Below are 25988 nucleotides of genomic sequence, written 5' to 3'. Positions count from 1 at the left end.
GAAAAATTAAAATTTATCTTCAAGATTTTGAGATAAAAGTTTTTAGATAATAAATAGTATATAATATTCGTCGCCAGAGGTCACGACCGTTTAATTTAGGAAGTCTCGAGGAATGGAATTGAAGTTGTTCGAGGGAAGATTAAAGAAGAAGAAACTGATGCTAGATGTCGTTGCATTCGTGCACGATCTACAAATGGCGAATCTGCAGAAGAAAACTCGGTAACTCGTGTTAATGTTTGAAAAAGCTGTAGATTTAACTAGTGTCCATAGTCATTCGACGTATACACCATGATATATATCGAATTCTATTAATGCCGCATAAACATTATAGCGTCGAAAATCGTGTGATAGGCGATTAAATATCAGTAGTATCGTTATTTCAGTTATGTCTTACTTTTGATTGAAATATCAACAAAATATATCGAGCACGACAAAATATAAGTTTTCATCTTGGCTGTCGACACAACGACGACGACGACGACGATACGACGACGACGACGATACGAAGACGACGACGACGACGACGACGATAACGACGACGAGGTCGACGTCGAAGACGAAGACGACGACGACGACGACGACGACGACGACGACGACGACGACGAAACGACGACGACGACGACGACGATCTGACGCATAGGGACGCGCGCGCGCGCGCGTGTACGTGACGATTATACACATACATGTATTCATTCGTACCATCCATTTTTGTAAAAAGGAACGACGTTAGAGTAGTAACGAAAGAAACTTATATCACACAACATAGATCGCGGTGGTAATACGTAGGTTAAGGTGATAGAGTATCGTTTTTTTTTTTTTTTTTCCAGTTTCGTTGTATATATCAATGGTCATAATAAACTATTCTTGTTCGTAGTAGCATATACGGTAAGTAATATTTACTACCACGGATCATTAAATGAATATTTCTCTCTCTCTCTCTCTCTCTCGCGTTCGTGTCGGCGGTCGTTGAATCGTCGGTTATACTAGTCCTTTGTTTTTGAAATCTTAGGAAACTATTCGGCATTGCATACATCGAGAAATGGCAGAAATATGACGAGCAAAGCGATAACGTGAAAAAACCGATTATATTTGGCGTGATATCTGCCGAACATGAATATCGGTTAAAGCGAGATATATATTTATTGTATCGTTTGGAAATTTGTTACCAGCGAAGATCCCTCGTTGCCTACATTTTCTTAAAGAATTCAACGTATACGGAAGCAGACATCTCGAATATAATGAATGGTGAGTAAAAAAACTGAACAATCGTATGTCCGTTCTGGACGAATTTAATATTCATCGTAAAGTCGTCAATGTGGCGCCATGGATAGGCAGCCATTGTGCGCCCTTTGAGGCTGCCTTTCGATCCTATACTCGACCGTTACTCGTATACCTGTAACGAACGTTCGAGAACTCGGAGTTCGTCCTCTGAAATCGCATTTAATGGTCACTTTTTGTACGCCATTTTTCGAACGAACGCGCGTGTGACGTGCTTATATGCACGTGCCTTTTACATTCTGTGCAAAATCTATTTACATATTTTTAACTCTGCACATTATTTCTTTTATTGGTGGTGTGTAGTGTGTAATCTCTATTGTATTATAATATGAAATTTTTAATTTACATATTAAAGGAATAATTCTATTTGGCGTAATTAACATAGCATTCAATGGCATTACTTATAGTACAATATCGTTAAATTTGACAAAGAATTTCTAATGGAAAAGTGATATCAATTGTATTCCTTTATTTATTGACATTGATTTTCCAACGAAGAATCTGAAACTTTCGCAAAATACGAAATAAGTAATATCATATATATATATATATATATATATATATATATATATAATATGGCAGATGTTTTAACGAGAAGTAAAGAAAGGATGGGCGATGTGTAATACGTGTATATACGATCGTCCGTACAACGAATCAAACGGTCCAATGGATTTGTGTTTCGAGTTCTACGTCATGAATTTATGTATATAGTGTTCTAGTGTAATGTCGCAGTATTGTGAAACATCTATTGTTAACCGTTTTCATTAAAAACTGAAGAAATGGGTTTATTCGTAATATTGTGTAGAAAATATCGGCGAATTAAGATCGTTGACAATTCGAAAGTACAGTAAAGGGTGCGTAAGTGAGGTTGGTAATATCTCTTTGTGCAGCTATTAAATACATATATCAAATCTCTAGTGTAAAAAGGATATATTTAAGTAACGAATATACGTTAAGCCGTTGCTTAAGTCTATCTTTCAATAATAGTCATAAAACAGAAAGGAGGGAAAGATCGCATAAAAATCTACGTCGTGTAAAAATTAATTTTCCTAAGAAAATAATTTTACAGCTAACGTATATACATATCTTGTACAGAATTATTATCATCTCATAGAGTGATTGTGATTATTATCAAGATCTTATTCTTAAAAAAGAAAAGAAAAAAAAGGAAGAAAAAAGAAAAAAAGAAAATAGGAAAAAAAAAAAAAGAAAAAAGTTATACAATTCTTCATTATACTTTCTCTTTTTGAGATATTAAGTTATTCTCGAGTGAAAGTGGAATCGCTTCTATGCGATTTCTCATGTAGCAAGATGTCTAATGTGAAAAGAAAATGGCGGTGATACAAACTTACACGTAATGGCGAATAATCGCAAAGTGTTGCAAGTTTTACTTTTACAGCAATAGATTTTTCTTTCGAAATATTTTTTTAAATGATTCTATTGATAGGATGTCGGGTTAGGTAATTAATTTATTAATCTTTTTCTACAGGATCACATAATTTATAACAAAGATATTCTAGATTGCTATAGTATCGCCATCTTCATCTTCGACATTTTCTGGAAGGTTCCATTTATTTCCGGTTCGTTTCAAATATGGCGACTCGTTTGATACATATATACGAGATATAATACGATAAAAGTATTTTCATGATTTATTTAATTATTTGTAATTATAAGTATATTAATTTCATATTAAAAATTCAATGAAATCGCGTGTGCGTGTGTGTATATGTATATATCTGATTGATGTTTTTTCGTTTTCTCTCTTTTGTTTTATATATATATATAAATTATATAGTTAAGAAATGTTTTTATGTTGACACAGGTAAATTAAAAATAAATGCAAGAAACATGGATGAGTATGATAAAAAATTTGCAGAGATGCAAAAGTACATTCCATTTTTAGAAGCTATGATCGAGAGGTTACAAAATGTTAAGGACAAATCAAGAGAAATTCAGTTACAAAAGATGCAAAGTCTGCATGGAATCTTATCTAATAGTAAACGGAAGTACGTCACATGTATATTTTATCTTATATAATATTACACGATTAAATTTAATAAATAATATAATATAATATTATTTCTTTTTTTCTTTTTTTTTATGCACGTATACGCACGTATAAAAAAATATTATTTAATTTTTTTGCACGTACTATAGTAATTATGCACATACATTTTTAAATTCCATGTATATACTGATAGTTTATTTATTAATGGAGCAGGTTAAAGATCGAAACATTACAAAGATGTGAAGATGTTTTACAAAAATTGCACAATAAAGTAGAAAAGGTAGGTACTTTTATTTATTCAACAATTTTTTTGTTTTTTATAGATATTTTTATTGATTGCAATATTTTTAATATATATCTTTTTTAACGAACGAAATATTACGTTTCGTAATCATAATATTACTTTTGGGTGTTTAATATTATTTTATTCTTAATTTCATACTGTATACATTTATGAAAGGCAGCTGTTGTAATTTTTCTTTTTATTAATTTTTTATTATACATACATACATACATACATACATGTATGTTCAGAAAACATTGATTGTTATTTAAAACGTTTAGTTTGTTTGATTACTAATTCTACGTTTGCATTAGTTTTTATATATTATTATATTCTGTATATTAGATTATAATACCGTATTAGTAGTTTTTATATATAATTAATTGAATGCACACTGTAGATCGCAAATTGCACAGTTATTATATATAGATTATATAAATATTATTTGCACAAACTTAAATTTTATATTGTGACTGCGTAAAATTTAGTTGGAAAATGGTATTGTGGTTATTAATTTAGTTTATCTTTCGAACTTCAATAATATTGCTTATATGAATGTTTGTCTCTCTATCGCTCCGTATACTTTAGATATTTCAGGCTTCCGTAGAGTGCATGTTTTATTTGTATATTTTAATTATTCTAATTCGACACGAGTTTCAGGGAAATGCTCCAGGATTACATGTGCCGAACAAAAAAATTGGAAACATCGATTCGCAGTCTACAGCGTATGTATAAAAATTGCAAAATTTTATAGAATCTAGTAATAAAATTATTCCCTATATATATATATATATGAAGATAAAAGAAAAAACAATAATAATAACGTCAAGAGTATATATGAAATAAATTATTATTTTTATAGTTTTGCCGTTTTTAATAATATCTTCGACTTACAGTTAATTACATATACATATAGCAAAGGAATGGAACAATATATTTTTCAGTTCACTGGACGATACTGAAAATCGTAACAAGAACAGAGAGTCGCCTGATATCGAAGTAATAACGATACAAACAATGGAAGAAACTCCGGCCAGTCCGAGTCCCCCAGTTAGTCCTGAAACGGTACCTCAAATGGCGCCTATAATTATCCCTACCGAAAGAAGCATTGACCCGATATTGGAAATTTGCGATAAGCATATCAATTTGAACGAAATGGAGATATCTCACAGTATTAAGCCAATCGTTATACCGACTGAACGTAATTGTGATGTAGATAGACAGTCACCGAATTCAAAAATTGGCACGATTAATAACGAAGATACCGATGAACTCACATGTTCCGAATGGGATATGTTAGAAGAATCCGAAATACAGAATACAAAATTTACTAGAGGTTCTTGGAATCCTGTGGTTTCTAATAACGATGTTTCCAACGCAGCTAAACTAATGAGCAATAGTTTATCACAGAAAACGACCGATTCGCAAACGACAACAAAATCTCGACACATAATTACCCTTCCAGTACCGTCCTTAGGAGGTTCCAGGAGACTATCGTCGGTTTTAGAAAAAAATATGTTACCTGGATTGAATCTAGATACAGCCAATACAAATATTAAATCAGAATCGCCTGTGAACGTTCCAGAAGTTTTACTTAAATCACCCGACTCTGACATTTTGTTCTCTAAATCTAAAAGTATTTCACCAAGGGCAAAGGATGGATTCTCTACATCAAAATCGAGTTCAAAACCGGCAATGCTAGTTTCACCTCCGCCTGTTTCGACCGAACCACCGCTTTCTATTGAAGATTTAGCCGAGTTACTCAACGAAGAAGAAGAAACAGACGGCGATAAGAAAGACGAGCAATTACAAGATAACTCAGATTGTAAAAAGATAGGGTTGGAAAAGCCAAAAGAAGATATCCTAACAAAGAAGGATAACAATAAAAAGGTATCAGCCAATACTGATTCAGGTACGTCGAAACAACTGTCTCAAGACGAAATTGATCGGGAAAGCGATAGACGTTGGGAAGAAGTAGACAAACATATAGTTAAATTTACAACAAGAAAATGTTTATCAAACGTAGTTCAGACATCGTCGAATGCAAAACCGGAAACATTAAAGTCTAACGAAATAAAGGGTCCACCACCACTGCTTCAACATAATTTTCCTTCAAATATTGATAAGTCGCATGATCACAGGCACCGATCATCTTCGCCGCCTTTTAAACTAGAATCACATTATGCTGAGAACTATGAAAGACATCCGCGTCAATTGCGTGATAATATTAATGATAAAATTCTAAATGTGCATTCTCGTTTGATTCACGATGAGGATGTGCACGTTTTGCATGGTGGTCCTATTATGCAAGAGGACAGAAATACTATGCTTTATCAACGACGCGCACAAACTCCTAATATGGGAGATGCTCCTAGAATAGATCATTCAGTCCAACAGGAACATTTTAATAGACAACCCGTAAATCAGCCTTTATGGCCGCCTCCTCATCCTCCCTCAAATCCAAATGATTTCTGTAATCCTCAGTGGACTTCTCCTAATAATTATAATGGAATAGGGAATAACTCAATACAAGGTATACCTATACCTAATCCTATGTATCCGCACCCAATAGGAATGCACCAAGATATGTGGAACTCTGTAGTTCCAAATTCTGCTCCTATAGATTCGCACCCGATTAATGATTCGCCGATCAGACCGAATCATTTTAACGCGAACATTATACCGATAATTAGACCATTGTTAAGTACTCCACATCCACGACCTCAAGAAATTGTTCACGATGATCCACCTTCTATAAATCCATTGATAATACCGCCTTTAATGTCTCCTACAAGTTTCCCTCCTCAATATAGAGGTTTTCATGATGTTCCTTTTGATAGACCCATTGATTATCCGATTCCAAGGCAATCGTGGGATCAACCGATAAATAGGCCGAATGAACCTCCTTATCGAAATGATTCTGAAATGAATTGTACAGACGGAATGATGGGAATGCCTGGTTCGTATACAAGACCTAGCACACCTTGTCCCTGGAACAGAGATAGAGATCGATGTAATCGGGGTAGAGGTAGAGATGGATATTACAATGATAGATGTAGAGGAGAAGTAAGAAACAATTTTAATCGCGATGTTCGGCCTAGACCTGAACGACTCAGAGACGTTCATAATGACTGGGACAATTGTAATCGATTTAATAGAGACACTCGAATTTCAGTTTCGGATAGAGATCCACGCCTGATGCGAACAGATCACTCTCTGAACACTACATTGTCTTTAAACTTGAATCATAACCGAGAAAGTAGTAGTAGCAGTAACACGAACAGAGATCCACGTCTGACCAAGGATAAGCATTTGAATGTAAATAAATTTAAAGATAATACATATCAAGAAAGAGATCCTAGAAAACGTTCGATACCGTCTTTGATTACGGTACCCATAACACTACGAAAAATCAAGCAAAAATCAAAGTTGAAAAAAACTGAAGCGCATAGACGTGATTCAGATAATAATAGCAAACAAATGAGCGACAAGGTATCCAAAGATAAAATGCAGTCACCACTCGAGAGTTTATATGGTGTCATAGACACAAAGGGTAAAAGTAGTCACTCTTATGGATTGCAAAACTTCAAAATACCAAAGATCAAACGATCAGAACAGTCGACGAATTCGAATAATCCTTCAAACGAAGAGAAAAAATCTGATAGCGATAAAAATAGCACTGAAAAAGACGATACGTCTGCAGAAGTTACAAGCAGTAGCGATGTGTCAAACATGAAAGAAAATTGGGACGTAGATGATGTAATTTCTGAGACAGTAGCTTTAAAGAACGAGGATGTTTTACCGATAGAAACAATGAATATAGAGAGAGACGCTTCATCCCCGACAACGTCAACCGTTGACGGAAATGAATCGAAATTTGAAGAACCTGATTCAATAACGAATACATCTGCCAGTACTCCCGAGATTGCAGAGAATGATACGAGATTGAAGAAAGATGATACAGAAATAGATGGACTTAAATTGAAGGATGAAGTTACTCAAGAATGGATCGAAGGTTTAATTAGGAAATCTTTAGAATTTGGACAGGGAAAGAAATTATTTGAACAAGCTAAATTAATACAAAAATTAGGCGAAGCGTTAGAAGCAAAAAAATTGAAAAAAATTAAAAAGATTATCGAATCCGAATCTGAAAGTAGTAATTCGGATAAAGAGGAAGATCTTGAAGCAAAAAAGACGCAAGTTAAGAAAAAGCGACGTGTTATCGTTTCTTCTGATAGTTCTGATGAAGACTGCTTAGCAGAAAGATTGGATATATTGACTAATTTGTCAAAAGAAAAAGAGAAGAAAAAAGAAGTTGAAAAAAATAAGAATAAAGAAGTTGAAAAAGATAAGAATAAAGAAGTTGAAAAAGATAATGATACTAATAGTGTTGACAATTGCATTTCTATTGAAAAGGATCAGAAAGATGTGTGTACTGACTCTAAGGAACTTATAAACATCATTGACAAACCTGATAATGAAAAGTTAGAAAATTCCTGCATTGTTTTGGAAAACTCTGAAACAACTGAAGTCTCGGAATTTAACGATGATCAAGATAACAACGATAACACGAACAAGATCTCAGAAAACAGCAATGATAACAACGAAATTGAAGACAAAAAGTTTGATTTAGAACAGACACAAAAATGCACTGAAGCATTAAATGCGATTGAACAATATACGCCAATTGAGGATACTTCAATAAGCAATGAAAAAACTGAAGACAAAGAAAGTGTTTTAAAAATATCTAAACCAAAAACAAAAAGGAGAAATTCTTTGGAAATGTTACAGGAAGATATTCGAGAAATGTTTATTAGCGAAGGTGTAGTAACTGCTACAGGGCATCGTATGTGCCGAGTTTTGAAAGAAAATCAAGCAAATACTTCTACAATTACATCTGCGAGTAATTCGAGTTCAGTATCGAAAAAATCAGAATCATGCAAATTATCGGATAAACAGAATGTGACGATTGAGGGTGAAGAACAAATGTTGAATATCTCTAAAACGAAAAAATTGCCTAGAATTCGAAATAACGAGAAGTCGGGAAAAACTAAATGCAAGAATAAAAAAGAAGTACAACGGGTCACGCGACAACGTGTGAAAGAGCGAACTTTCAGTTCTGATAGTGAGGAAGATCAACCTTTATCCTTGCGAACGATTAATCGAGAATCGAATAGTAACAAAACTCTCGATGTTTCTAAAGAAGAGGATGAGAAATCTCAAGATATCGAAATTTTGCGTAGAAGTAAACGTGTACTTCGTAAAGAAATTTCGAAAGAGGCACGAGTTCTCATCGAAAAGACGGATATTTCAAAAATAGATTGTGCGAAAGTGATGTTTGATAGTTCTTCGGACGAAAGCTTTGGTGCAGATGAGGCATATTCACTTAATACAGAAAAACAATCAAGTCATCAAGATAGCTCATCACAGGTAGTATCATCTAAAAATAAACCAAATGTTCAGAATCTTTCTAAGAAAGGTTTAAAGAGAAAACGTCCAATGCTTCTCAATATTGATAAGATTGAAGACGTTGTATCTGTCACAGATGAGGAAAGTATTGTTTCAGACATATCTATGTCGAGTAGTATAGCTTCTGCGAAGAAAGTTAATAATAACATTGATAAATCGAATAACAGTGAAGAATCATTAAATGATACCGTGGTAGGATTGGTACCATCTAAAGAGAACAAAGACATTTCTCAAATAGAAAAGGGAAGTGATGCTGATGTTGATGAAGATGTCAATGATTCGGTACGTATTGAGCAAGGTCAAAAGAAAATTTCAGTTAAGAAAAAGAAAAAGAAATTTAACTGGCAGATGGGTATTTTATCAAAAAAGAAAAGGAAAAAGACTTCAACTTCAGTGCAGGTAGAATCTGATCGAATTATTCCTGAAAGTCAAGATACTTCAGAGAAAATAAGCATTCAAAAAGACGATGATGTAAAAGAAAAGCCAGAAAATCCAATAGAAAACATTCCAGAAAAAGAAGATATAAAAGAAGATATAAAAGAAGATATAAAAGAAGATATAAAAGAAGATATGAAAGAAGATATGAAAGAAGATATGAAAGAACCTATCTCACTCTCTGTAAACAATGAAAACGATGAAAACAATGAAAACAATGAAAACAATGAAAACAATGATGCCAGTAATAATGTCGCAAATAACGAAGAAAATGGTGAGGAAAAAGATAGTAAAGAAAAGAAAGAAGAAATAAATTGCACAGATACGTGTGATGTACCTGCAGCGTCATCAATGGAAAATACTGTACTCGAAATGGAAAACGAAGAAATTTCACCTATAAATGAAAATATATCTACAAACGAAGATGTATTTTTAGTATCAAAAGATTCTGTATCCGATGAATATGAAAAACCTGTTAATTTAAACATACAACAATTAATTGAATATGCTTGGATAGGTTTAGAAAAATATAAGTGCTTACTTTGTCCCTTCAATGGTAAAAGTATTGTTCATCATTATAAAACGAATCATCCTGACGAAGAAGTTTTAATATCTAGATTTCAACCCAAAGAAGCTCAAGCGGCAATAGAAGACTCTAAGAATAATAATTACGAAGAGACATCTACAATATTTTCAGAGCAAAAGTCTTATTTATTTAATTGCAGAGTTTGTTATTTTTCTACTGAAGGAGCAAAAGATGCTGTTATAGAAGCATTTTATGAACATTGTACAACACACACTGGTGAATATCGATTTCGATGTAAGAGTTGTCCTTATCAAACTATTACTAAAACATCTATGCGTGCTCATTATTATAAAATTTGTCGCAAATATAATAATTTATTTACTGAAATTATAATTGAAGATACAATACCAAAAGAGAATGGTGTATATGGATATTTGTGCTCAGTATGCAATTATGTACAATTAAAACGAATCAATTTACGGACACACGTTGAAATTTGGCATCACGATGTAATGGATGTAGATGTTATAAAAATAAATATGTCTACTGATGCAACTGATATAACAAGTCCAGTTCCAATAACTAGTGAAAGGTTAGAATTAAAGCTTGAAAACTATGAAACTTCTCAATCAGAAGAGCAACAAATAAATGATGGACAAAATAATGACGCACATGTGGTTTCTAATAACTCTGTAAGTAAAATTACAGAAACACAAGCTATTTCTGAAAAGAAAGATCAAGAGGTTTCTAAGAATAAGGAAATAGAATGTATAACTGATAAAGATTCGTCAAATGTTCCATCCAACTCTAAAGAAGTATTGATATTGCCTGAAAAGGAATCAGCAGAACTAACAGTACCAATTACTATTAGTGACAAATTAAGTGTATTTGTATGTCCACCTGAATTAGAGCACAAAGAAGTAGAGATTCAATTAGAACGAAGAAAGAAAATGCAAGAGATTGTTGAAAACTTTGGGATTAAAGTACATAAAGATGTTTCTGAAAAAAAATCTATTATCGATACTCTCAAAGATAAAATGAAAACAAATGTGCATAAAGAAGATTGTCAGAATAAAGATCTTGTGTTAATTAATAATGTATCTGAACCATGTGCTTCAAACAACTCTGTATCTTCTATAAGCACAACACCACCTCAAAGTAATACAAAGACAACAGAACCATGTATATCAGATGGTAAAACAACAAGTAAGGAAGATATATCGAAATCTGATGAATTGAAGAAAACGAAAGAGCAAGATAATATCAATACAGTTCAAAATAATTTAAATCTTAATTCTGAGAAAGCAGATGTTCAAGAACCTTTAGTATCCGCAAATGTTGATGGTAAGGTCATTGAAAGTGAAATTGAAACAAGTGATAATGAAACTACTAGAGAGTCTGCAACTATTTATGATTCAGATTCTAGTAGTGAACAGACAGACACTGAAATGACTACAGATGTAAATACAATATTAAAGGAAACTTCTAATATCACTGTATCATCGAAAGATCCAATGATGACAACTATACAAAGACTTGCTGCTCAACTTCAAAGTATAAAATCACGTGATGGATGTACATCCGAAAATTCTACAAAAGTGCAAACTGATACTGATAAAACGTCCGCGTCTGCATCTATACCAAAACCTCCAAATGTTGTACCTATTGCAAGTATTAAACATTTCTTAGAGAAACAAGATAAAAAAATGTATGAGTCCATAAAACAAATCACAAGTAATGACAATGAACCAAAAGGTTTCCTCAGATTTAGACGCTTGAGCGGTGATATGCTCTCTGTGCCTACTCAGCCTTCAGAAAATCAAGAAGATACTATATCTTTAACTGGTAGTAAGTATATATACTTATATGTAACGATTATAATATTTTTTATATTACAATATTTGTATATTTTTTACTAGCTGGTAGCCAATCTGATACTCCAGTGGATATATTACAAACAGATACAGAAGAGGAATGTTCATTTTTAAAAATTGAGAATGTAGTTAGTCTTGCACCATATACTGAAAGTGTCAGAAATGAAAATACGATTGTAAGTATCTTAAAAATATTCGAATGTTGATAAAATTTTGATAATAATATAAAAAACTTTTTCATAACATCTATATTCACTTGTAGATAAATGATATCAGAAAAGCTGTTGAAACTTCACCAATGAAGCGTAAAGCAGTTTCATTACTAAAAAAGGCTACTCAACCACTTATTTTAAAAAGAATTAATTCTGTAACTATAAGACAGCCAATTCCAACAAAAAGTACTGCTCAAGAATCTGTACAATTAATACCAGTCCAATCATTGACACCTACATCATCACATACTACCAATTATGTACCAATTGTTCCAAAATCAAAGATAATTCAAATAGAACATAATAAATTACCATTTCAAGTTTCTGTTGGTAAAAATACTAATATTGCACCAGTAACTGCACATAATATTACAGGCTCAAAATCTTCAACTCTTACAAATTTAAATTATAAAATCCTGAAAGTAGTTAGAACATCACCTCTTCTTAAAGCAAATGATTTAACATCACAATCAATAATAAGTAAATTGAAATCTTCTGATGTTTATGCTGCTATGTTAAAACCTCCAAAGCTTAGTCAGTTATATAAGTGTATGGGTCGAGATTGTTCTTTTACAACAGATTCTACTACTTCATTTTGTCAACATTATGCTCAGCATGATATGTGTGTTAGTAAGAAGAAAGATAATTCTTCGTATGATTATCAAAAATGTGCTTATTGTTTTATGGTGCTGAGTGATTGGACACAAATGCAACAGCACATGGAAGAGAAACATGCACATTGTCGTTATCAATGTAATTGCTGTTTTTATAGAGCAATTGCACCATCTTATGTACAAATTCACCAGGTATTTAAAAAAAAAGTTCTGTGTGAAGAAATGGATATATTTCATTATTTTTATTTATTACTTTTATATTCTTTTTTTTAGGCGGTATCTCATGCAGGAAACCATGCTGGCATTTTGCTGGGTAAATTAATAAGAGAGCTTCCAATAAAAGAAGATTATAATCGCCATGATTATATACAACCATTCGTATGTCAACATGGTTTGTATCTTTTTTTATTTAAAATAGAATTTATTAATATTTTATTTTTATATATGATACTTTTTATTTTGAATGAAATTTTTAATGTGAAATATTAATTTTACGTTCAGAGTGTGGAAAGGTTTTTTACATACCAGAAACATTCATATCTCATTTGAAGACAAAGCATTCAGTTACTCTATCTATTTACAAGTGTCATCTATGTTCTGCATCATGCTTAAAGATAGAGCAACTCATAGCAGTAAGTATATAGGAATATAAAATAAAATTATTTGTTGAACACATGATTCCATATTTATAATTTTATATCATCTATAGCACTACAAAATTCATGGGATTTATAAATATCAATGCTTATACTGTTTAAATGGTGCAGACTCATTTAGTGATATGCTCACCCATTTAAGCTTATTTCATTGTAACAGATTACCACAAATTCTTGAACGTTCTGTACCAGCACAGGTATGTACTTTTGGTTTAATTGAAGAAAAATATAACACTAATTTCGATTGAAATTTCAGACAATAAGAACTCAAGACGTAATAAATCAACTTTTAATAAGAACCTTAGACATAAAAACATCAAGTGAAGTGATAGATGCGAAGAATGAATTAGAAAATAAACAGGAAAAAGATCTCGAATGCTTATCTTCCACTTCTTCTCAATCAGTGGAAGAAATTTCTATATTGGATGAAAAAACAAATGATACATCAGATAAAAAGTTAGTTAATATATTTTCAACATGTAGTAGTAATGAAAGCAATTCTTCATCTTTTAAAATGTTTTCTAACTCTTGTAGAAATAATTCCTTAGACGCAATGCATAATTCTAATAGCTGTAAAGATCTTGAGTGTGAAGATAGCACATCTGAAATATTGACTTTATCACAAAGTTGCGTTCTTGACAATAATCAACCAGATGAATCTTCTATTTCCAAGATCATAGCATCCGAAAAAAGTTGTGCTCAAGAAGGAAATTATCATACTTCAAAACACATTCTTCATGAACCTGAATTGCAATTATTATCTGGTGTGGATGGAGATATAAGTGCAGTAGATCCATTGCGATTAACAAATACATTAGATTGCTCAGATGAATACGTCAATATTAATGTTTTAGACAATCCTAATTTTGTGAAAAATATGTCTGACAACAGCAACTCACCTACTAGTAAGAAATCCATAATTAATGAAAGCAAAACAGATGATAGTGATATAGAAATATTAGAGCACATTGAAATTTCTAAAGATAATACCAAAAACAGTACTAAAAACAAAGAAGACAAATTAAACCAAAAAAGCGATAAAGATATCAAAGAAACTTCAAATGCAGATTCTGTTGAAAGTAACACTGAAAAACAACAAGTAGATGCAGCTCATAGTAGTGTAGAAGCCTCTAATCCTGCTTCAAAGACACGTGATAAATCAGAAAAACCTTTGACTTTGGAAGATATCAAGGATACAGGTTTTACAGGAAATCAATTGTATAAATGTGGTTATGAGAATTGTGATTACAATGCTTTAAATGCAGCTATACTTCGAATACATATTAAAAAGTGTACTCATAGAACACATGATAAGAATTTAAATTGTACACATTGTGGCAAACGTTTTGTGAAAATTGGCTTTTTACTTGAGCATTTAAAATTACATGGATTAAAACGTTTTGGTTGCTCACTATGTAAAGCACGGTGTACTGTTTCCTATCAAGCTATGGCTCATATGAGAACAAAACATAAAATTCAGTACAGTAAAGTAATTCCCGCCGATCCAGAAAATCCTTCAGCTGATGGTCTCTTTATCGTGCAACCTATAGTAAGTAGACATTGATATAATAAATATCAGCTCGGTTAGTTTATTTCATAATTAAAAATTTTTATCTTATTTGACACAGCGTCCGAGCAATGGAGAACGAAAAGGTAAAAAACGGAGAACAGCAAAGATATTGGAAAAGGAAGCCGAAAAAACAAGTGATGTTGAAAAATTAAGTTTTGGTCCTGATGAAATAGAATTATTGCCTCGTCAAGCGATATATAATCGCGAAGTACAATGTGCTGTTTGCCCTTATACTACCAAAGTTAGGACAAATATTATTAGACATCTGCAACTTCATGCTAAAGATGAAACTGTACCAGAGATTGGCCCAGTCAATCCAGTACCTTGCTTGGATAAAAAAGAGAGAATGTTTGACAAAATGGTTAATCTTGCAAGTAGTTCTCATCAAAATGGTCGAATGGGAGGAAAACCTAAGGACTCTGCAAAAGATAACGATGAGAATTTTATACCTAAATTTGTACCAGAACATAAAAGGTATATATCTATTGCAAACTAGTATTTTAGTATTTTAATTATATTATAGCATTAATTATATTCTATCTCATGTTTAGATATGTATGTAGTGTAGCAGAATGTAATTATCTTACTGTCGACGAAGCTATGTTACGATATCATTTAAAAGCATTGCATTCGGATGAACAATATTTCCGTTGCCCACATTGTCCGCAGCCACCTCCGGGCCAAGAAGGACAAAATATAGCAATAGATAAAATGGGAGTTCATTTAAAAATGCATGATACCAGACTTTATAAATGTTCTCATTGTAATCATCATCATTTCCATAGGTTTGTAATATGATTGTTATATTATCAACTTACATATATGATCTTCATTTAATAAAAATCACAATCTAAACATATGACAAGTGTAAGAAATAGAATTAAAAATAATATTCATGTTCTTTTAATGTTCTATTAATTACTGTCTTCTATCTACATTTGTCAAATGTTTTACATATGTTATTAAATATATGGTGCATTTTATATGCTCTCTGATAGTAATGGAATGTTATGTAGACATATCATAGAAAGACATCTTTCTGATAAACATCCGGAGAAGAGACCATTTGTTAAAGTAATTAGAGAATTAGAAAGTACAGAAAATATTCAACAACCGACTCAAGATGAAGTGGAAGAAGAGATTCCAGATCCAAATGGTAACCATTGGAAATGTAACATTTGTGAATATAAATGTGTTTACAAAGCAGAGATGATCACTCATGCGTCTGCAAGCCATGACGATAAGAACCAATTCAAATGTACTGCCTGCTCTTTCAAAACTGGTGTAAAAGTACTTCTTGAACAACATATTGCCAGTAAACATTCAGGTGATCCAAATGCTGATTATATCATGGCTTACCAGAAGATAAAAGGTGTAAGTAAAAAATCTACTGGCGATTCTACTGAACAAGGGGGACAAGATGAGCCATTTGATACTACTCCTCTTTGGAGAAGAGATATGCCACGAGTGAGACATATTCGTGGTATCCTTTTGGAGGATGAAGAAATAGGAACCGAAACGTCGTCTATCAAAACAGGAAAAAGAAAGAGTGATACAGAGTTAGTTTCTGCAAGACCAGCAAAAATTAAACATGGCAAATCAGTTTCTCTCGATGAAAACAAGCATTGTAAAGAAAAATCAAAACGTTCGCTATCATGCGAGAAAATTTCAATTGAGATGAATAATTCTAATGGAATTGAAAATAATACACCAAAGGGAACTATTGCGAATAACAATAATACTTCATCTGAGACAACACCAAAAGCCAATTCATCTATTGAAATCAATGATTTTAATGAATCAGATGTAGAAAGATTTGGACCTTATGGGAGACCTATGGGTAATATGTATGTCTGTACATTATGTGATCAATATAAAACGAAGTACAAGCACGATATGCGAGATCACCTTTACAGAGAATTAAATTATGCAAGGTAATACTATATTATAATATTTCATATCGTGTCGTAAGATATAATAAATATTTATTAACATTCATTTAGATGGCACTGCAAGGATTGTGGATTTTTGTCGGTAAATCGTAATGCTTTATTAAAGCATTTTGCCAAATATCATAATGGAGAACGAACGGATCATGCTCCTCTTTCTCCAGATAATGCTATTGAAAATTGGGTATGTTTACAAAATTGTACATTATGTTAGTACGCCTAACTAATTATTATAAATTTTGTATTTTATAGGTCAGTACTTTGCTCAAGACACAAACCGATATAATGAAAGGATTGTTAAAACAAGATAATAAGGATAACACAAGTTTGCAATCTAATACAACAGACACAGTTTTGTCAGAATCAACAAAGAATAAGTCTCCTGTTATTAAAACGGATCGTAATGTCATAAATATCAATAAAGATGTTCAAATTATAAAAAATGTGATTTTGGATAAGAAGAAGATTCGCCATGACATCATTAACAAAAATAAAAATATAGATATCAGTAATGATGATGATAAGGATGATGATGATGATGATAGTGATAGTAACAAGAATCTTGTTATTGCTACCAACGATGACGATGAATCTTGCCAAGAAAAAGATGAAGAAATATTACAAGCAAATACAAGTAAAGGTAAATTTGACATATCTTTTATCAATCATTGTACATGTATTATAATCTTTTCAGTAAAATGGTTAAAAATGAATTACTAATTTAAATACTATTATATATATAGATTTATCGAAGAAAGATGCAGACAAACCTCTGATCTGTAAGCATTGCAAAATGAAATTTGCTAGATGGCGTGGATTAAAATTACACGTGCAAATAACGCATTTAAAACGTCTTGGATTCCTATGTCCTTATTGCGATCGTAGCACTAATTCCGAAAGCTTGATGCGTCAACATATTCGTTCAAAACATTCTGGTTGCGTTGAGAAACTAATTAGTAATCCTCATGCTGGAGGATTAAGTGATGAATTCTGGGAGAAGGAATATGGTATTGTTAGTCCAAAAAAACGTATTAGAAAAAAAAGAGGAAGGGGAAATGATCTATCTATTAAAACCGATCGTAATCGTATGTCACGTGAAATGCAAACAGTTTGTAAACAATGTGGTTTTACTGCTATGAGTCATACTGGACTGAGAGCACATCTAAGAATACATGTATCGAACAATGCTATTAAGTGCCAAGAATGCAATTTTAGTAGTTCTATCAAAGCAGAACTTCGGGAACATTGGGAGCTTAATCATTCTCATCTACCATTTACATTGTTGGACAATGTACCTACAAAGGATATTGAATCTACCAGTGCTGATATGAGAAAAGAGAAATCTAAAAAAGATGCAGAAGGCTGCAATACAAAAGATGGATCTTCTACAAATAACTATGGTTCAAAGGAAAAGAAATTCTCTTGCTACTATTGCAAAATGCAAAGTAGTTCTATAGAGATACTACGAAAACATTGGAGTTCAAGTCATCAAACTTCGACAATAGATGAATTAGAAGGAACGACGATAGATCTTCCATTCAAATATAAAGAAATACACACACCAGTTTCGTCTGTAAAAAATACAGAAGACACCGACGACGTTGATATGACTGTTCAAAAGGTAAATAATTGCAAAATTAAGGGATGGGTTTGTCAGTGGTGCGATGAGCTATGTTACTCTGAAAGCGCTATGAAAACTCATCAAAACATGTTTCACTCTCATCTACCATTTCATTTCAAAACGGATAGTGGAGAAGAATTACATAAAATATACGTTTGTCCAATATGTTCTTTCACAACGATTTTTATCAATGACATGAGAAAACATGCGTCCAAACACATCAATCTTTTTAAATGTAAACATTGTGATAAAACCTTTAATAATCCAAGTCAAGTTGAAACGCATAATAATAAAGAACATCCACAATTACATGTGAAAATAGAAAGTATAACAAATTATAAAGATATGTTAGAGAACATAATGGAAAGAGTTTTATGGAATAGTATGAGTGGAACAGAAGTAAAAGAAGAAATGAAACAAGAGAAAAGATTATTAAAACCAAAATTAAAAAATCGAGCAGTTGCCAGAAAATCTACTGCCAAATCAACTATACGTGCGCGTAGTAGTCCATACAAAGTAAAAGCTGTTGCTCGAAAATCCATAAATCCGTTACCAAGATATCCTCCTGGTACTAATTTATTAATTAATAATTGTAAAAATGAAGATAATTCTAACAAAACTACATTTAATCAATTCTCGTTTTATGGAATTCCATCAAGACCTATTAATTTAGGACAATTAAGTACATACATGGTAGTTGGAGGTCATAGAATGAAAGTAAATTGTACTACTCTTGCTCAGCTGATAAATATTAATCCACATATAAAACTTAAAGATATTAAGAATGATGTAAAGTATGTTTCAATTTTTTCAAAAACAAAACAGTGAAATTTATTAAACAAATCATTACATTGACTGTCAAGCAACTCTATATATAGCACAGCACAGCACGTAGCAAGAATCTCAAGTAGTAATTTGACCTATAATCTATGTATTAAATAAGTAGATGTGTCGGCTTTTATTATATATAATAGTATTGATATAACTTCAATAATATTTATGCAAAAATTTGTATTTCTTTTAATTAGTAACTTTGTTTAATATTTAGATAAATACTTAAAATAAAAGTATTAGGTAACCCTAAAAGTTTTTTCGTTTTTAAACACTGCCAAATTAAAGCAGTTGCGTACGAATAGCGAAAAAAACTTTTGAAACAACCTAATATTATAATATCTAAGTAGATTTATTTTTTTATTAGGCATTACATTTATTTGTAATATTCCGTTAAAATATTAATTTATTAATAAATTGTATTATTTTTATTGTTTACTTATATTGTACGTAACAAGACAAATGTTTGTTGTTTGTTTAACAACAAGTTTCTCATACAATATACAAGTATCAATGCTAAATAAGTATTCTATAAGAACGGTAGTAATAAAAAATACATTGTATCACTAAATGGAAAGTCCTATCAAATAATTAGATAAGATTTCTCAGTATAAATATTTTGATATGAAATAATGATTTTTCAGTACTATAATTATATTTAGATTACAACTTTATGATGGCAAATAATTTTCAAAAAGTAAAATCTTAGAAGATTTCTCGAAATTTTGTTGAGAATAATTTGTTATTTATCTTGTATAGGATAATAGGATAATAAGATATCGTAATTATACTAGTACCGTAATTATACTTGTTCTGTGTAAATAGTCAATATATTCATTGTATACAAATAGAAATAGTAGTATAATTGTATTGGATGTGTATTATCTAATGATACCTTTTTTCTGACACTATTACAAAATTAATAGAAAAATTAATCGGCAAATAATAAATCCTTCAAAAAAAAAAAAAGAAATTGAAAATGATCCTACTGTATAAAAATAAGACTGAGAGGTATCTTAAACATTAAATCATCTATGATTAACATTATTGTAAATACTATGTATCATAAATGTCAAATAAATATTTTTGATTTTTATAATTTAATAAATTTTTAATAAGAGAATAATAATGATTTCATTATGAAAATGTAGAAAGGTAATGTGTGAATTATTGTTAAAAGTGTGCAGTGTCTTGATGCTGTCTTATTATATATATAGTTCATTTTATTTTAACTGTGTAACTTAAAATAAAGTGTACATGTTATTAAGACACAAAAAAGAGTGTATATATATTTTATTAATACTAGCATCTTTTACTATAGAAGCACATAAAAATATATGAACTTTGTTACTTTCTTAAAAAGTGTTTGAAAATATATAATGCATACTAATTATCCATCAAATACCATATATCATAGATCATTTAAATATCGATATTGATAATTTTGTATGGTTTTCACTAAATATGACTCATTTTACATTATAATATTTGACAATGGCAAGCAAAACATCCAGAAGGTATATAAGTCCACGTAAAAGCATGAGATGGTTGTGTTGGATCTAAATTCAAAGAATCTTCACTTTCTTCGCTCAAATCCTCAATACTGAATGTATCAGTAAGATCTCGTTTGTGTTTCACAGATTCTTTTCCTTTTGATAATGAGAAAAGAGTAGTTTCATCATCACTAACAAAATACATATTTTATTTTAATTAAAATTTATGCGTGCGCGTATGTATGTTTATAAAAATAATTGATAGGAATATATTCTCTATAATTATTATTTATAATCAGTCGATTTACCTTTCACTTCCGCTATGCCAATATTCAACTAAAGGAAGATTTTCTTTATTTTTAGATGGTATAGGCAATCTTTCTATCGATATTAATCCATTAGTATTATTACTACATACGTTTATTTTCGACGTCTCATGTTTTGGAAGTTTTATATAATCTGAATTAAGTTGAATACGTTTTGCTTGTTCAATTCGTGCTTCTATAAAAACATTATATTATTATATGAAATTTTCATCTGAAAATGCTTTAATTAAAATATAGTGTTAAATGCATGCATCAATTATAAATGAAATAAATTAATATATATACATATTAATTATTATTAATAATAATATATATGTATATATATATATATAATGAAACAACACATTATTAAAATTGATTTGTAGGTATTGGTTTGAATTAATTAACAATATATTGCATACCAAGTTTCTTTTGCCATTGTTTAGTAGAACTTCGTTGAGATGTTTGCGTCTGATTACTGTTACAACTACTATCACTTCCCTATAAAGATATACCCAACTATATATTAATTTAAAATATCTGTAAACTGATATAAACTATAACAAATTTTTATGTGATATATAGATATTTTGAAAAAAACTTACCAGAAAAAGTTTTTCATCTTCGTTGTGAGTAATTATCTTTGGATCACTTTCAATTCCACTATCTTCCATGACAAAATAATATCTTTTACTTCTAACTCATCTGAAAAACAAAATATATTTTCTCTATATCTCTTGACTATATTCTGTATACATTGACATAATTTTAAATATATAAAATGTTTATATACATATTGACATTTTTTATGATTATAGTTTTAAACATTTAACACCATCATCTACATAAATAAGCAGATATTTTAATATGAGACATTTGAAATAAAAATATATGAATAAACAAATAAGCAAAATATATAATATTTATGTATTACCTATATATATGACACACATACATATATATACACACACGCACACACACACACACAATTATTATAATATCTATTAAATGAAGTAATATAATGTATATTGTTATAATACATACATAAATATTATATATTTATAATATATATCATACACTATAAGTTTTTTCACATTCTACATAAGAATCTAGCTACAACTTGTTGGAATGCTTATATTATCTTGGGATAGTCCAGTATTGATTTTCTTGCAGTCAAATAACCAAAAATACTGATAGAAATCTTATCATATATTTTATTTATATAAAATATTTTATATAAATCTATAAGTATGCTTATTGTACTATAGATACATACATACATCTTAATACATATATATTATGGAGTTAATTTTGTCATGAAATAAACATTAGTAAATAGATCTAAATAATTTAACTTATATCATTTATTAAGCATATTTTTATAAAATGTTATTTTGAATATATAAATAGATACTTATTGTTTCGATTTCAATAATTTTTTATCTTAAACATGCAAAAAAAAAAATTTGAGATTTTTTTACAAAATATAAATGGAAGCATTAATATCAATGTATCCTTGACAACCACAAATACAATTTTTTTTTCTATGCATGAACAACAAAGTGTGCAAAGCTGAGGAAAAGTCCAATAAAATATTTAACTTCTCATCATTAAAAAATTTGGGTCTATTAACAATGTAATATATAATGCATATAATTAATAATTTTTACATAATCTCAAATTTGTTTAAATTAGTATTGTAAAATAATACTTTTTTATTAAATTTAATCTAGACAAGAAGAAAATTTGTCACAGCTCTATTTAACTATAATATGTCAATGATGTCTTCCCTAAAAAAGCAATCCTCTAAGATTTCAGAATTAGCGAAAGATGTATGCTATTACAAATTCCGCAAAACTGTTTTTATACAAATTAACAATAAATAATTTATAATGTTCATAAAAATTTTAGCATGTTAGTCTAAAAAGTCGTACATCATATATAAGCTTAGCTGGTGGAGATATGGATTGGGCACGAGCGAAAACTCCACTTATACCAGATGATCAATTACAATTAACAGAAGCAGTATGTTAAACTTTTCTGTATTATTAAGGAAAACATATAAAATGTAAATATTTTATAATAAAATAATGTTGATTACAGGAACTTCAAGAAGAAATTGCTCGAGTGCTTACAGTACATAACACACGCGTTCCTGATTCACTCGTTGAATGGTCTTGGAAATTAAGAGAATTTATAAAACTACCTGATCCTCCTAATATAGTAACTCTCCTGAGTATACCTGGCACTATATTACGTAAGGATTCTGAGGAAGCTAAAATACAATTAGGTAAGCTATTAGATAATAATTCATTACAAGAAATGATTATTATTGGAAATATATATTTATTTTATATTATATTTTTTTATAATAGAAAATCATGGAGAGGAATTTACTGCCCGACAAGATGATATGCTAGATAAATATGCAGATGAAGGTGTGTTTCAGAATAATTCGTCATAAATTTGAAAGTAAATGTTTGGTTTTTATATTAAGTATTGTTTAACTGTTTGTAATATTGTTAATAAAACAATTAAAATGAATTTAGATTATGAAGAATATGGAGAATATGAAGAATTAGATGAAACAGATGAATTTCAAAGAGGAAGGCCTAAAAAAATACCTAATCAATTCAATTTTTGTGAGAGAGCTGCATTAACATATGACAATCCTATGAGAGTAAGTTTATTAAAGACTAAATATTTTATGGATGGAAATGAAGTGTTAATTTTTTTACAGAATATGAGTACACAAACTCTACCTCCACCCATAGCAACATTTAACACACATGTCTTCCAATGGACTATTTTTGATGAATATCAGGTATACAAATAATACATATTAGTTTTTAAAAAATATTGTCAGAGAGTATTTATTTATAAATATTGAATTATTCAGGAAGATTACATGCTCCAACAACGTGAAAGAGAAAGAGAAAGAAGATTGCCAATTGTACACGTACGGAGAGAGGAAACGAAACAAAAAGAGCAGATGGAAACCATTGAAATGTATGATAGAATGCTTAAAGCAGCTAAGACATTAGAGAGAATGGTAAATCAAAATATATATGATGAAATTGCACAAGGTAAATCTCTATAATACATAATATTATATTTACAAGTTTTTTTAAATTTTGTTTTATCCACTTATAATGTCCATAGATTATAGATATTGGAATGATCCAAGTGATGAATATAAAGATGGTGAAGGTTCTTTATTACCATTATGGAAATTTAATTATGAACCAACAAAAAAACATGATATCACAGATGTATGCTTTAATGCCAGATATTATGATCTATTTGCAGTAGCATATGGAACATGTTAGTAATGCATAATTTGATTTTAAACATTTGTAATAATATTATAAATTTTTACTATATTACAGTGACATTCAATAGTTCTATAAAGAATGGTTCAGTTTGTTTATTTAGTTTAAAAAATCCATCATATCCAGAATGGATTTGTCAAACAGAATCTCCAGTAATGTGTTTAGATTTTAGTGTTCAACATCCTCATTTATTAGTCATTGGTAATTTTTATGAAAAATATTAATATTGGGTAAAATATTATCATGCATGAGCTAATTATTTATTTATATATTCTTTTAATGAAGGTGTTAAAGATGGTTCAGTAGCAGTATATAATATTATGTTACCACCTACAGAACCACAGTACAAAAGTAATGATGTTACACAAAAGCATGGAGGTATTGTATGGGAGGTATGTTACATATTTCTAAAAATATCAATTAAATTTACTATATAATATAATATTTGTTAAAGATTCGCTGGGCACCAGATACGCAAGAAGGAAATTTAGCATTTTATAGTGTTAGTATTGATAGCAAAATAAATTATTGGGTTCTCAATCAAAAGGAACTTAGTTTAACAACTGTTATGACATTATTTCTTGATCGACCACCAATACCAGGTCCTGATGGTACATTGATAACACTCAAAGGTATATTATATACATGAATGTTGATATAAAATGAAGTTTTATTATAATTAAATCTTGTTACTAAAAATATTTATTTATCATTAATGATAATATTTAGGCTGTGGAACCTGCATAACGTTTTATCCATCTGATGAACATGTATTCTTAGTTGGAACTGAAGAAGGTAATATTTACAAATGTAATACGGCGTACAGCAGCATTTATGTGCAAACATATAATGAAGCACATAATATGCCAGTGTATCGTATAGTCTTCAATAAATATAATTCGAAGATATTTGCAAGTTGTTCAGGAGATTGGAGAATTAAAATATGGGAAGATGAAAGGCCGTAAGTTTTACATAAGTAATATTATAGCTTGTATACGCGAAATTGCAAATGTAAATTAATGAATATGTAATTATATAGAGATCCACTTTTTATGTTTGATCTTGGTGTTCCAATCGGAGACGTGCAATGGGCACCTTATAGTTCAACTGTCTTGGCTTGTGTATCAAATGATGGAAAAGTTACTGTTTTTGATTTAAATGTGAACAAGTACAGATCAATTTGTAGCCAAGCAATTGTTAGTAAAAAAAAGAATAAATTAACAAGGCTTGCTTTTAATACCAAGTTGCCCTTCATCATAGTTGGTGATGACAAGTAAATCGTATTTAAAATTACAAGAACATAAACTTATTACATATTGGCAAAAAAACATTCATAAAATTTTCTTATTAACAGGGGTACTATAAATACATTAAAGTTATCACCAAATCTTAGATTGAAAATAAAACCAACAAAGAAACAACTCCATTTAACAGATGCAGAGTTAGAACGTATGAAATTAGAAAAATTATTAAGTTTCATACGTGAGCCACCTATTTTAATACCACCAAAAGATGTTAAATTAGAATGA

The 25988-nt window shown here is 30.3% G+C and overlaps 3 protein-coding genes across 17 annotated transcripts; 2 read left to right on the top strand and 1 right to left on the bottom strand.

The window, feature by feature from the left end:
* Window positions 1-29: 29 nt before the first annotated feature.
* Window positions 30-20607, top strand: LOC122629030. Of its 10 annotated transcripts, none has more exons than XM_043811989.1 (20): window positions 30-365; window positions 828-885; window positions 1010-1245; window positions 3104-3287; window positions 3503-3569; window positions 4227-4297; window positions 4517-9602; window positions 9639-11850; window positions 11922-12052; window positions 12139-12894; window positions 12976-13093; window positions 13204-13334; window positions 13412-13555; window positions 13615-14907; window positions 14987-15402; window positions 15480-15713; window positions 15927-16862; window positions 16932-17061; window positions 17130-17517; window positions 17621-20607. In XM_043811989.1, the coding sequence occupies exons 3-20, from the start codon at window positions 1239-1241 to the stop codon at window positions 19324-19326; spliced, it is 14010 nt and encodes a 4669-aa protein (XP_043667924.1). In that variant the 5' UTR covers window positions 30-365; window positions 828-885; window positions 1010-1238; the 3' UTR covers window positions 19327-20607. The 10 variants fall into 10 exon arrangements, with proteins under 10 accessions (XP_043667924.1, XP_043667925.1, XP_043667919.1 ...); XM_043811990.1 differs by having other exon boundaries at window positions 4517-11850; window positions 13615-13814; window positions 13893-14907; XM_043811984.1 differs by having other exon boundaries at window positions 30-219; window positions 4517-11850.
* Window positions 20608-23401, bottom strand: LOC122629052. Of its 2 annotated transcripts, none has more exons than XM_043812039.1 (5): window positions 23263-23401; window positions 21733-21832; window positions 21550-21628; window positions 21131-21323; window positions 20608-21013 (listed from the first exon to the last, which is right to left on the bottom strand). In XM_043812039.1, exons 2-5 carry the CDS (start codon window positions 21799-21801, stop codon window positions 20809-20811), a joined length of 546 nt encoding a protein of 181 aa, XP_043667974.1. In that variant the 5' UTR covers window positions 21802-21832; window positions 23263-23401; the 3' UTR covers window positions 20608-20808. The 2 variants fall into 2 exon arrangements, with proteins under 2 accessions (XP_043667974.1, XP_043667973.1); XM_043812038.1 differs by lacking the exon at window positions 23263-23401 and adding an exon at window positions 22172-22304.
* Window positions 22361-25988, top strand: LOC122629038 (dynein intermediate chain 2, ciliary). 5 transcript variants are annotated; one of them, XM_043812010.1, is made up of 14 exons: window positions 22659-22959; window positions 23039-23152; window positions 23231-23417; window positions 23503-23565; window positions 23677-23807; window positions 23868-23951; window positions 24027-24213; window positions 24290-24451; window positions 24517-24660; window positions 24745-24851; window positions 24914-25091; window positions 25189-25420; window positions 25499-25732; window positions 25814-25988. In XM_043812010.1, exons 1-14 carry the CDS (start codon window positions 22900-22902, stop codon window positions 25986-25988), a joined length of 2058 nt encoding a protein of 685 aa, XP_043667945.1. In that variant the 5' UTR covers window positions 22659-22899. The 5 variants fall into 5 exon arrangements, with proteins under 5 accessions (XP_043667946.1, XP_043667944.1, XP_043667945.1 ...); XM_043812011.1 differs by lacking the exon at window positions 22659-22959 and adding an exon at window positions 22361-22375 and having other exon boundaries at window positions 23677-23951; XM_043812009.1 differs by having other exon boundaries at window positions 22656-22959; window positions 23677-23951.

This window comes from Vespula pensylvanica, chromosome 5 (genome assembly GCF_014466175.1).
Source record: "Vespula pensylvanica isolate Volc-1 chromosome 5, ASM1446617v1, whole genome shotgun sequence".
Lineage (NCBI taxonomy): Eukaryota > Metazoa > Arthropoda > Insecta > Hymenoptera > Vespidae > Vespula > Vespula pensylvanica.
Note: the sequence above shows the minus strand (reverse complement) of the source record. Positions and strands in the feature narration are given on the sequence as shown.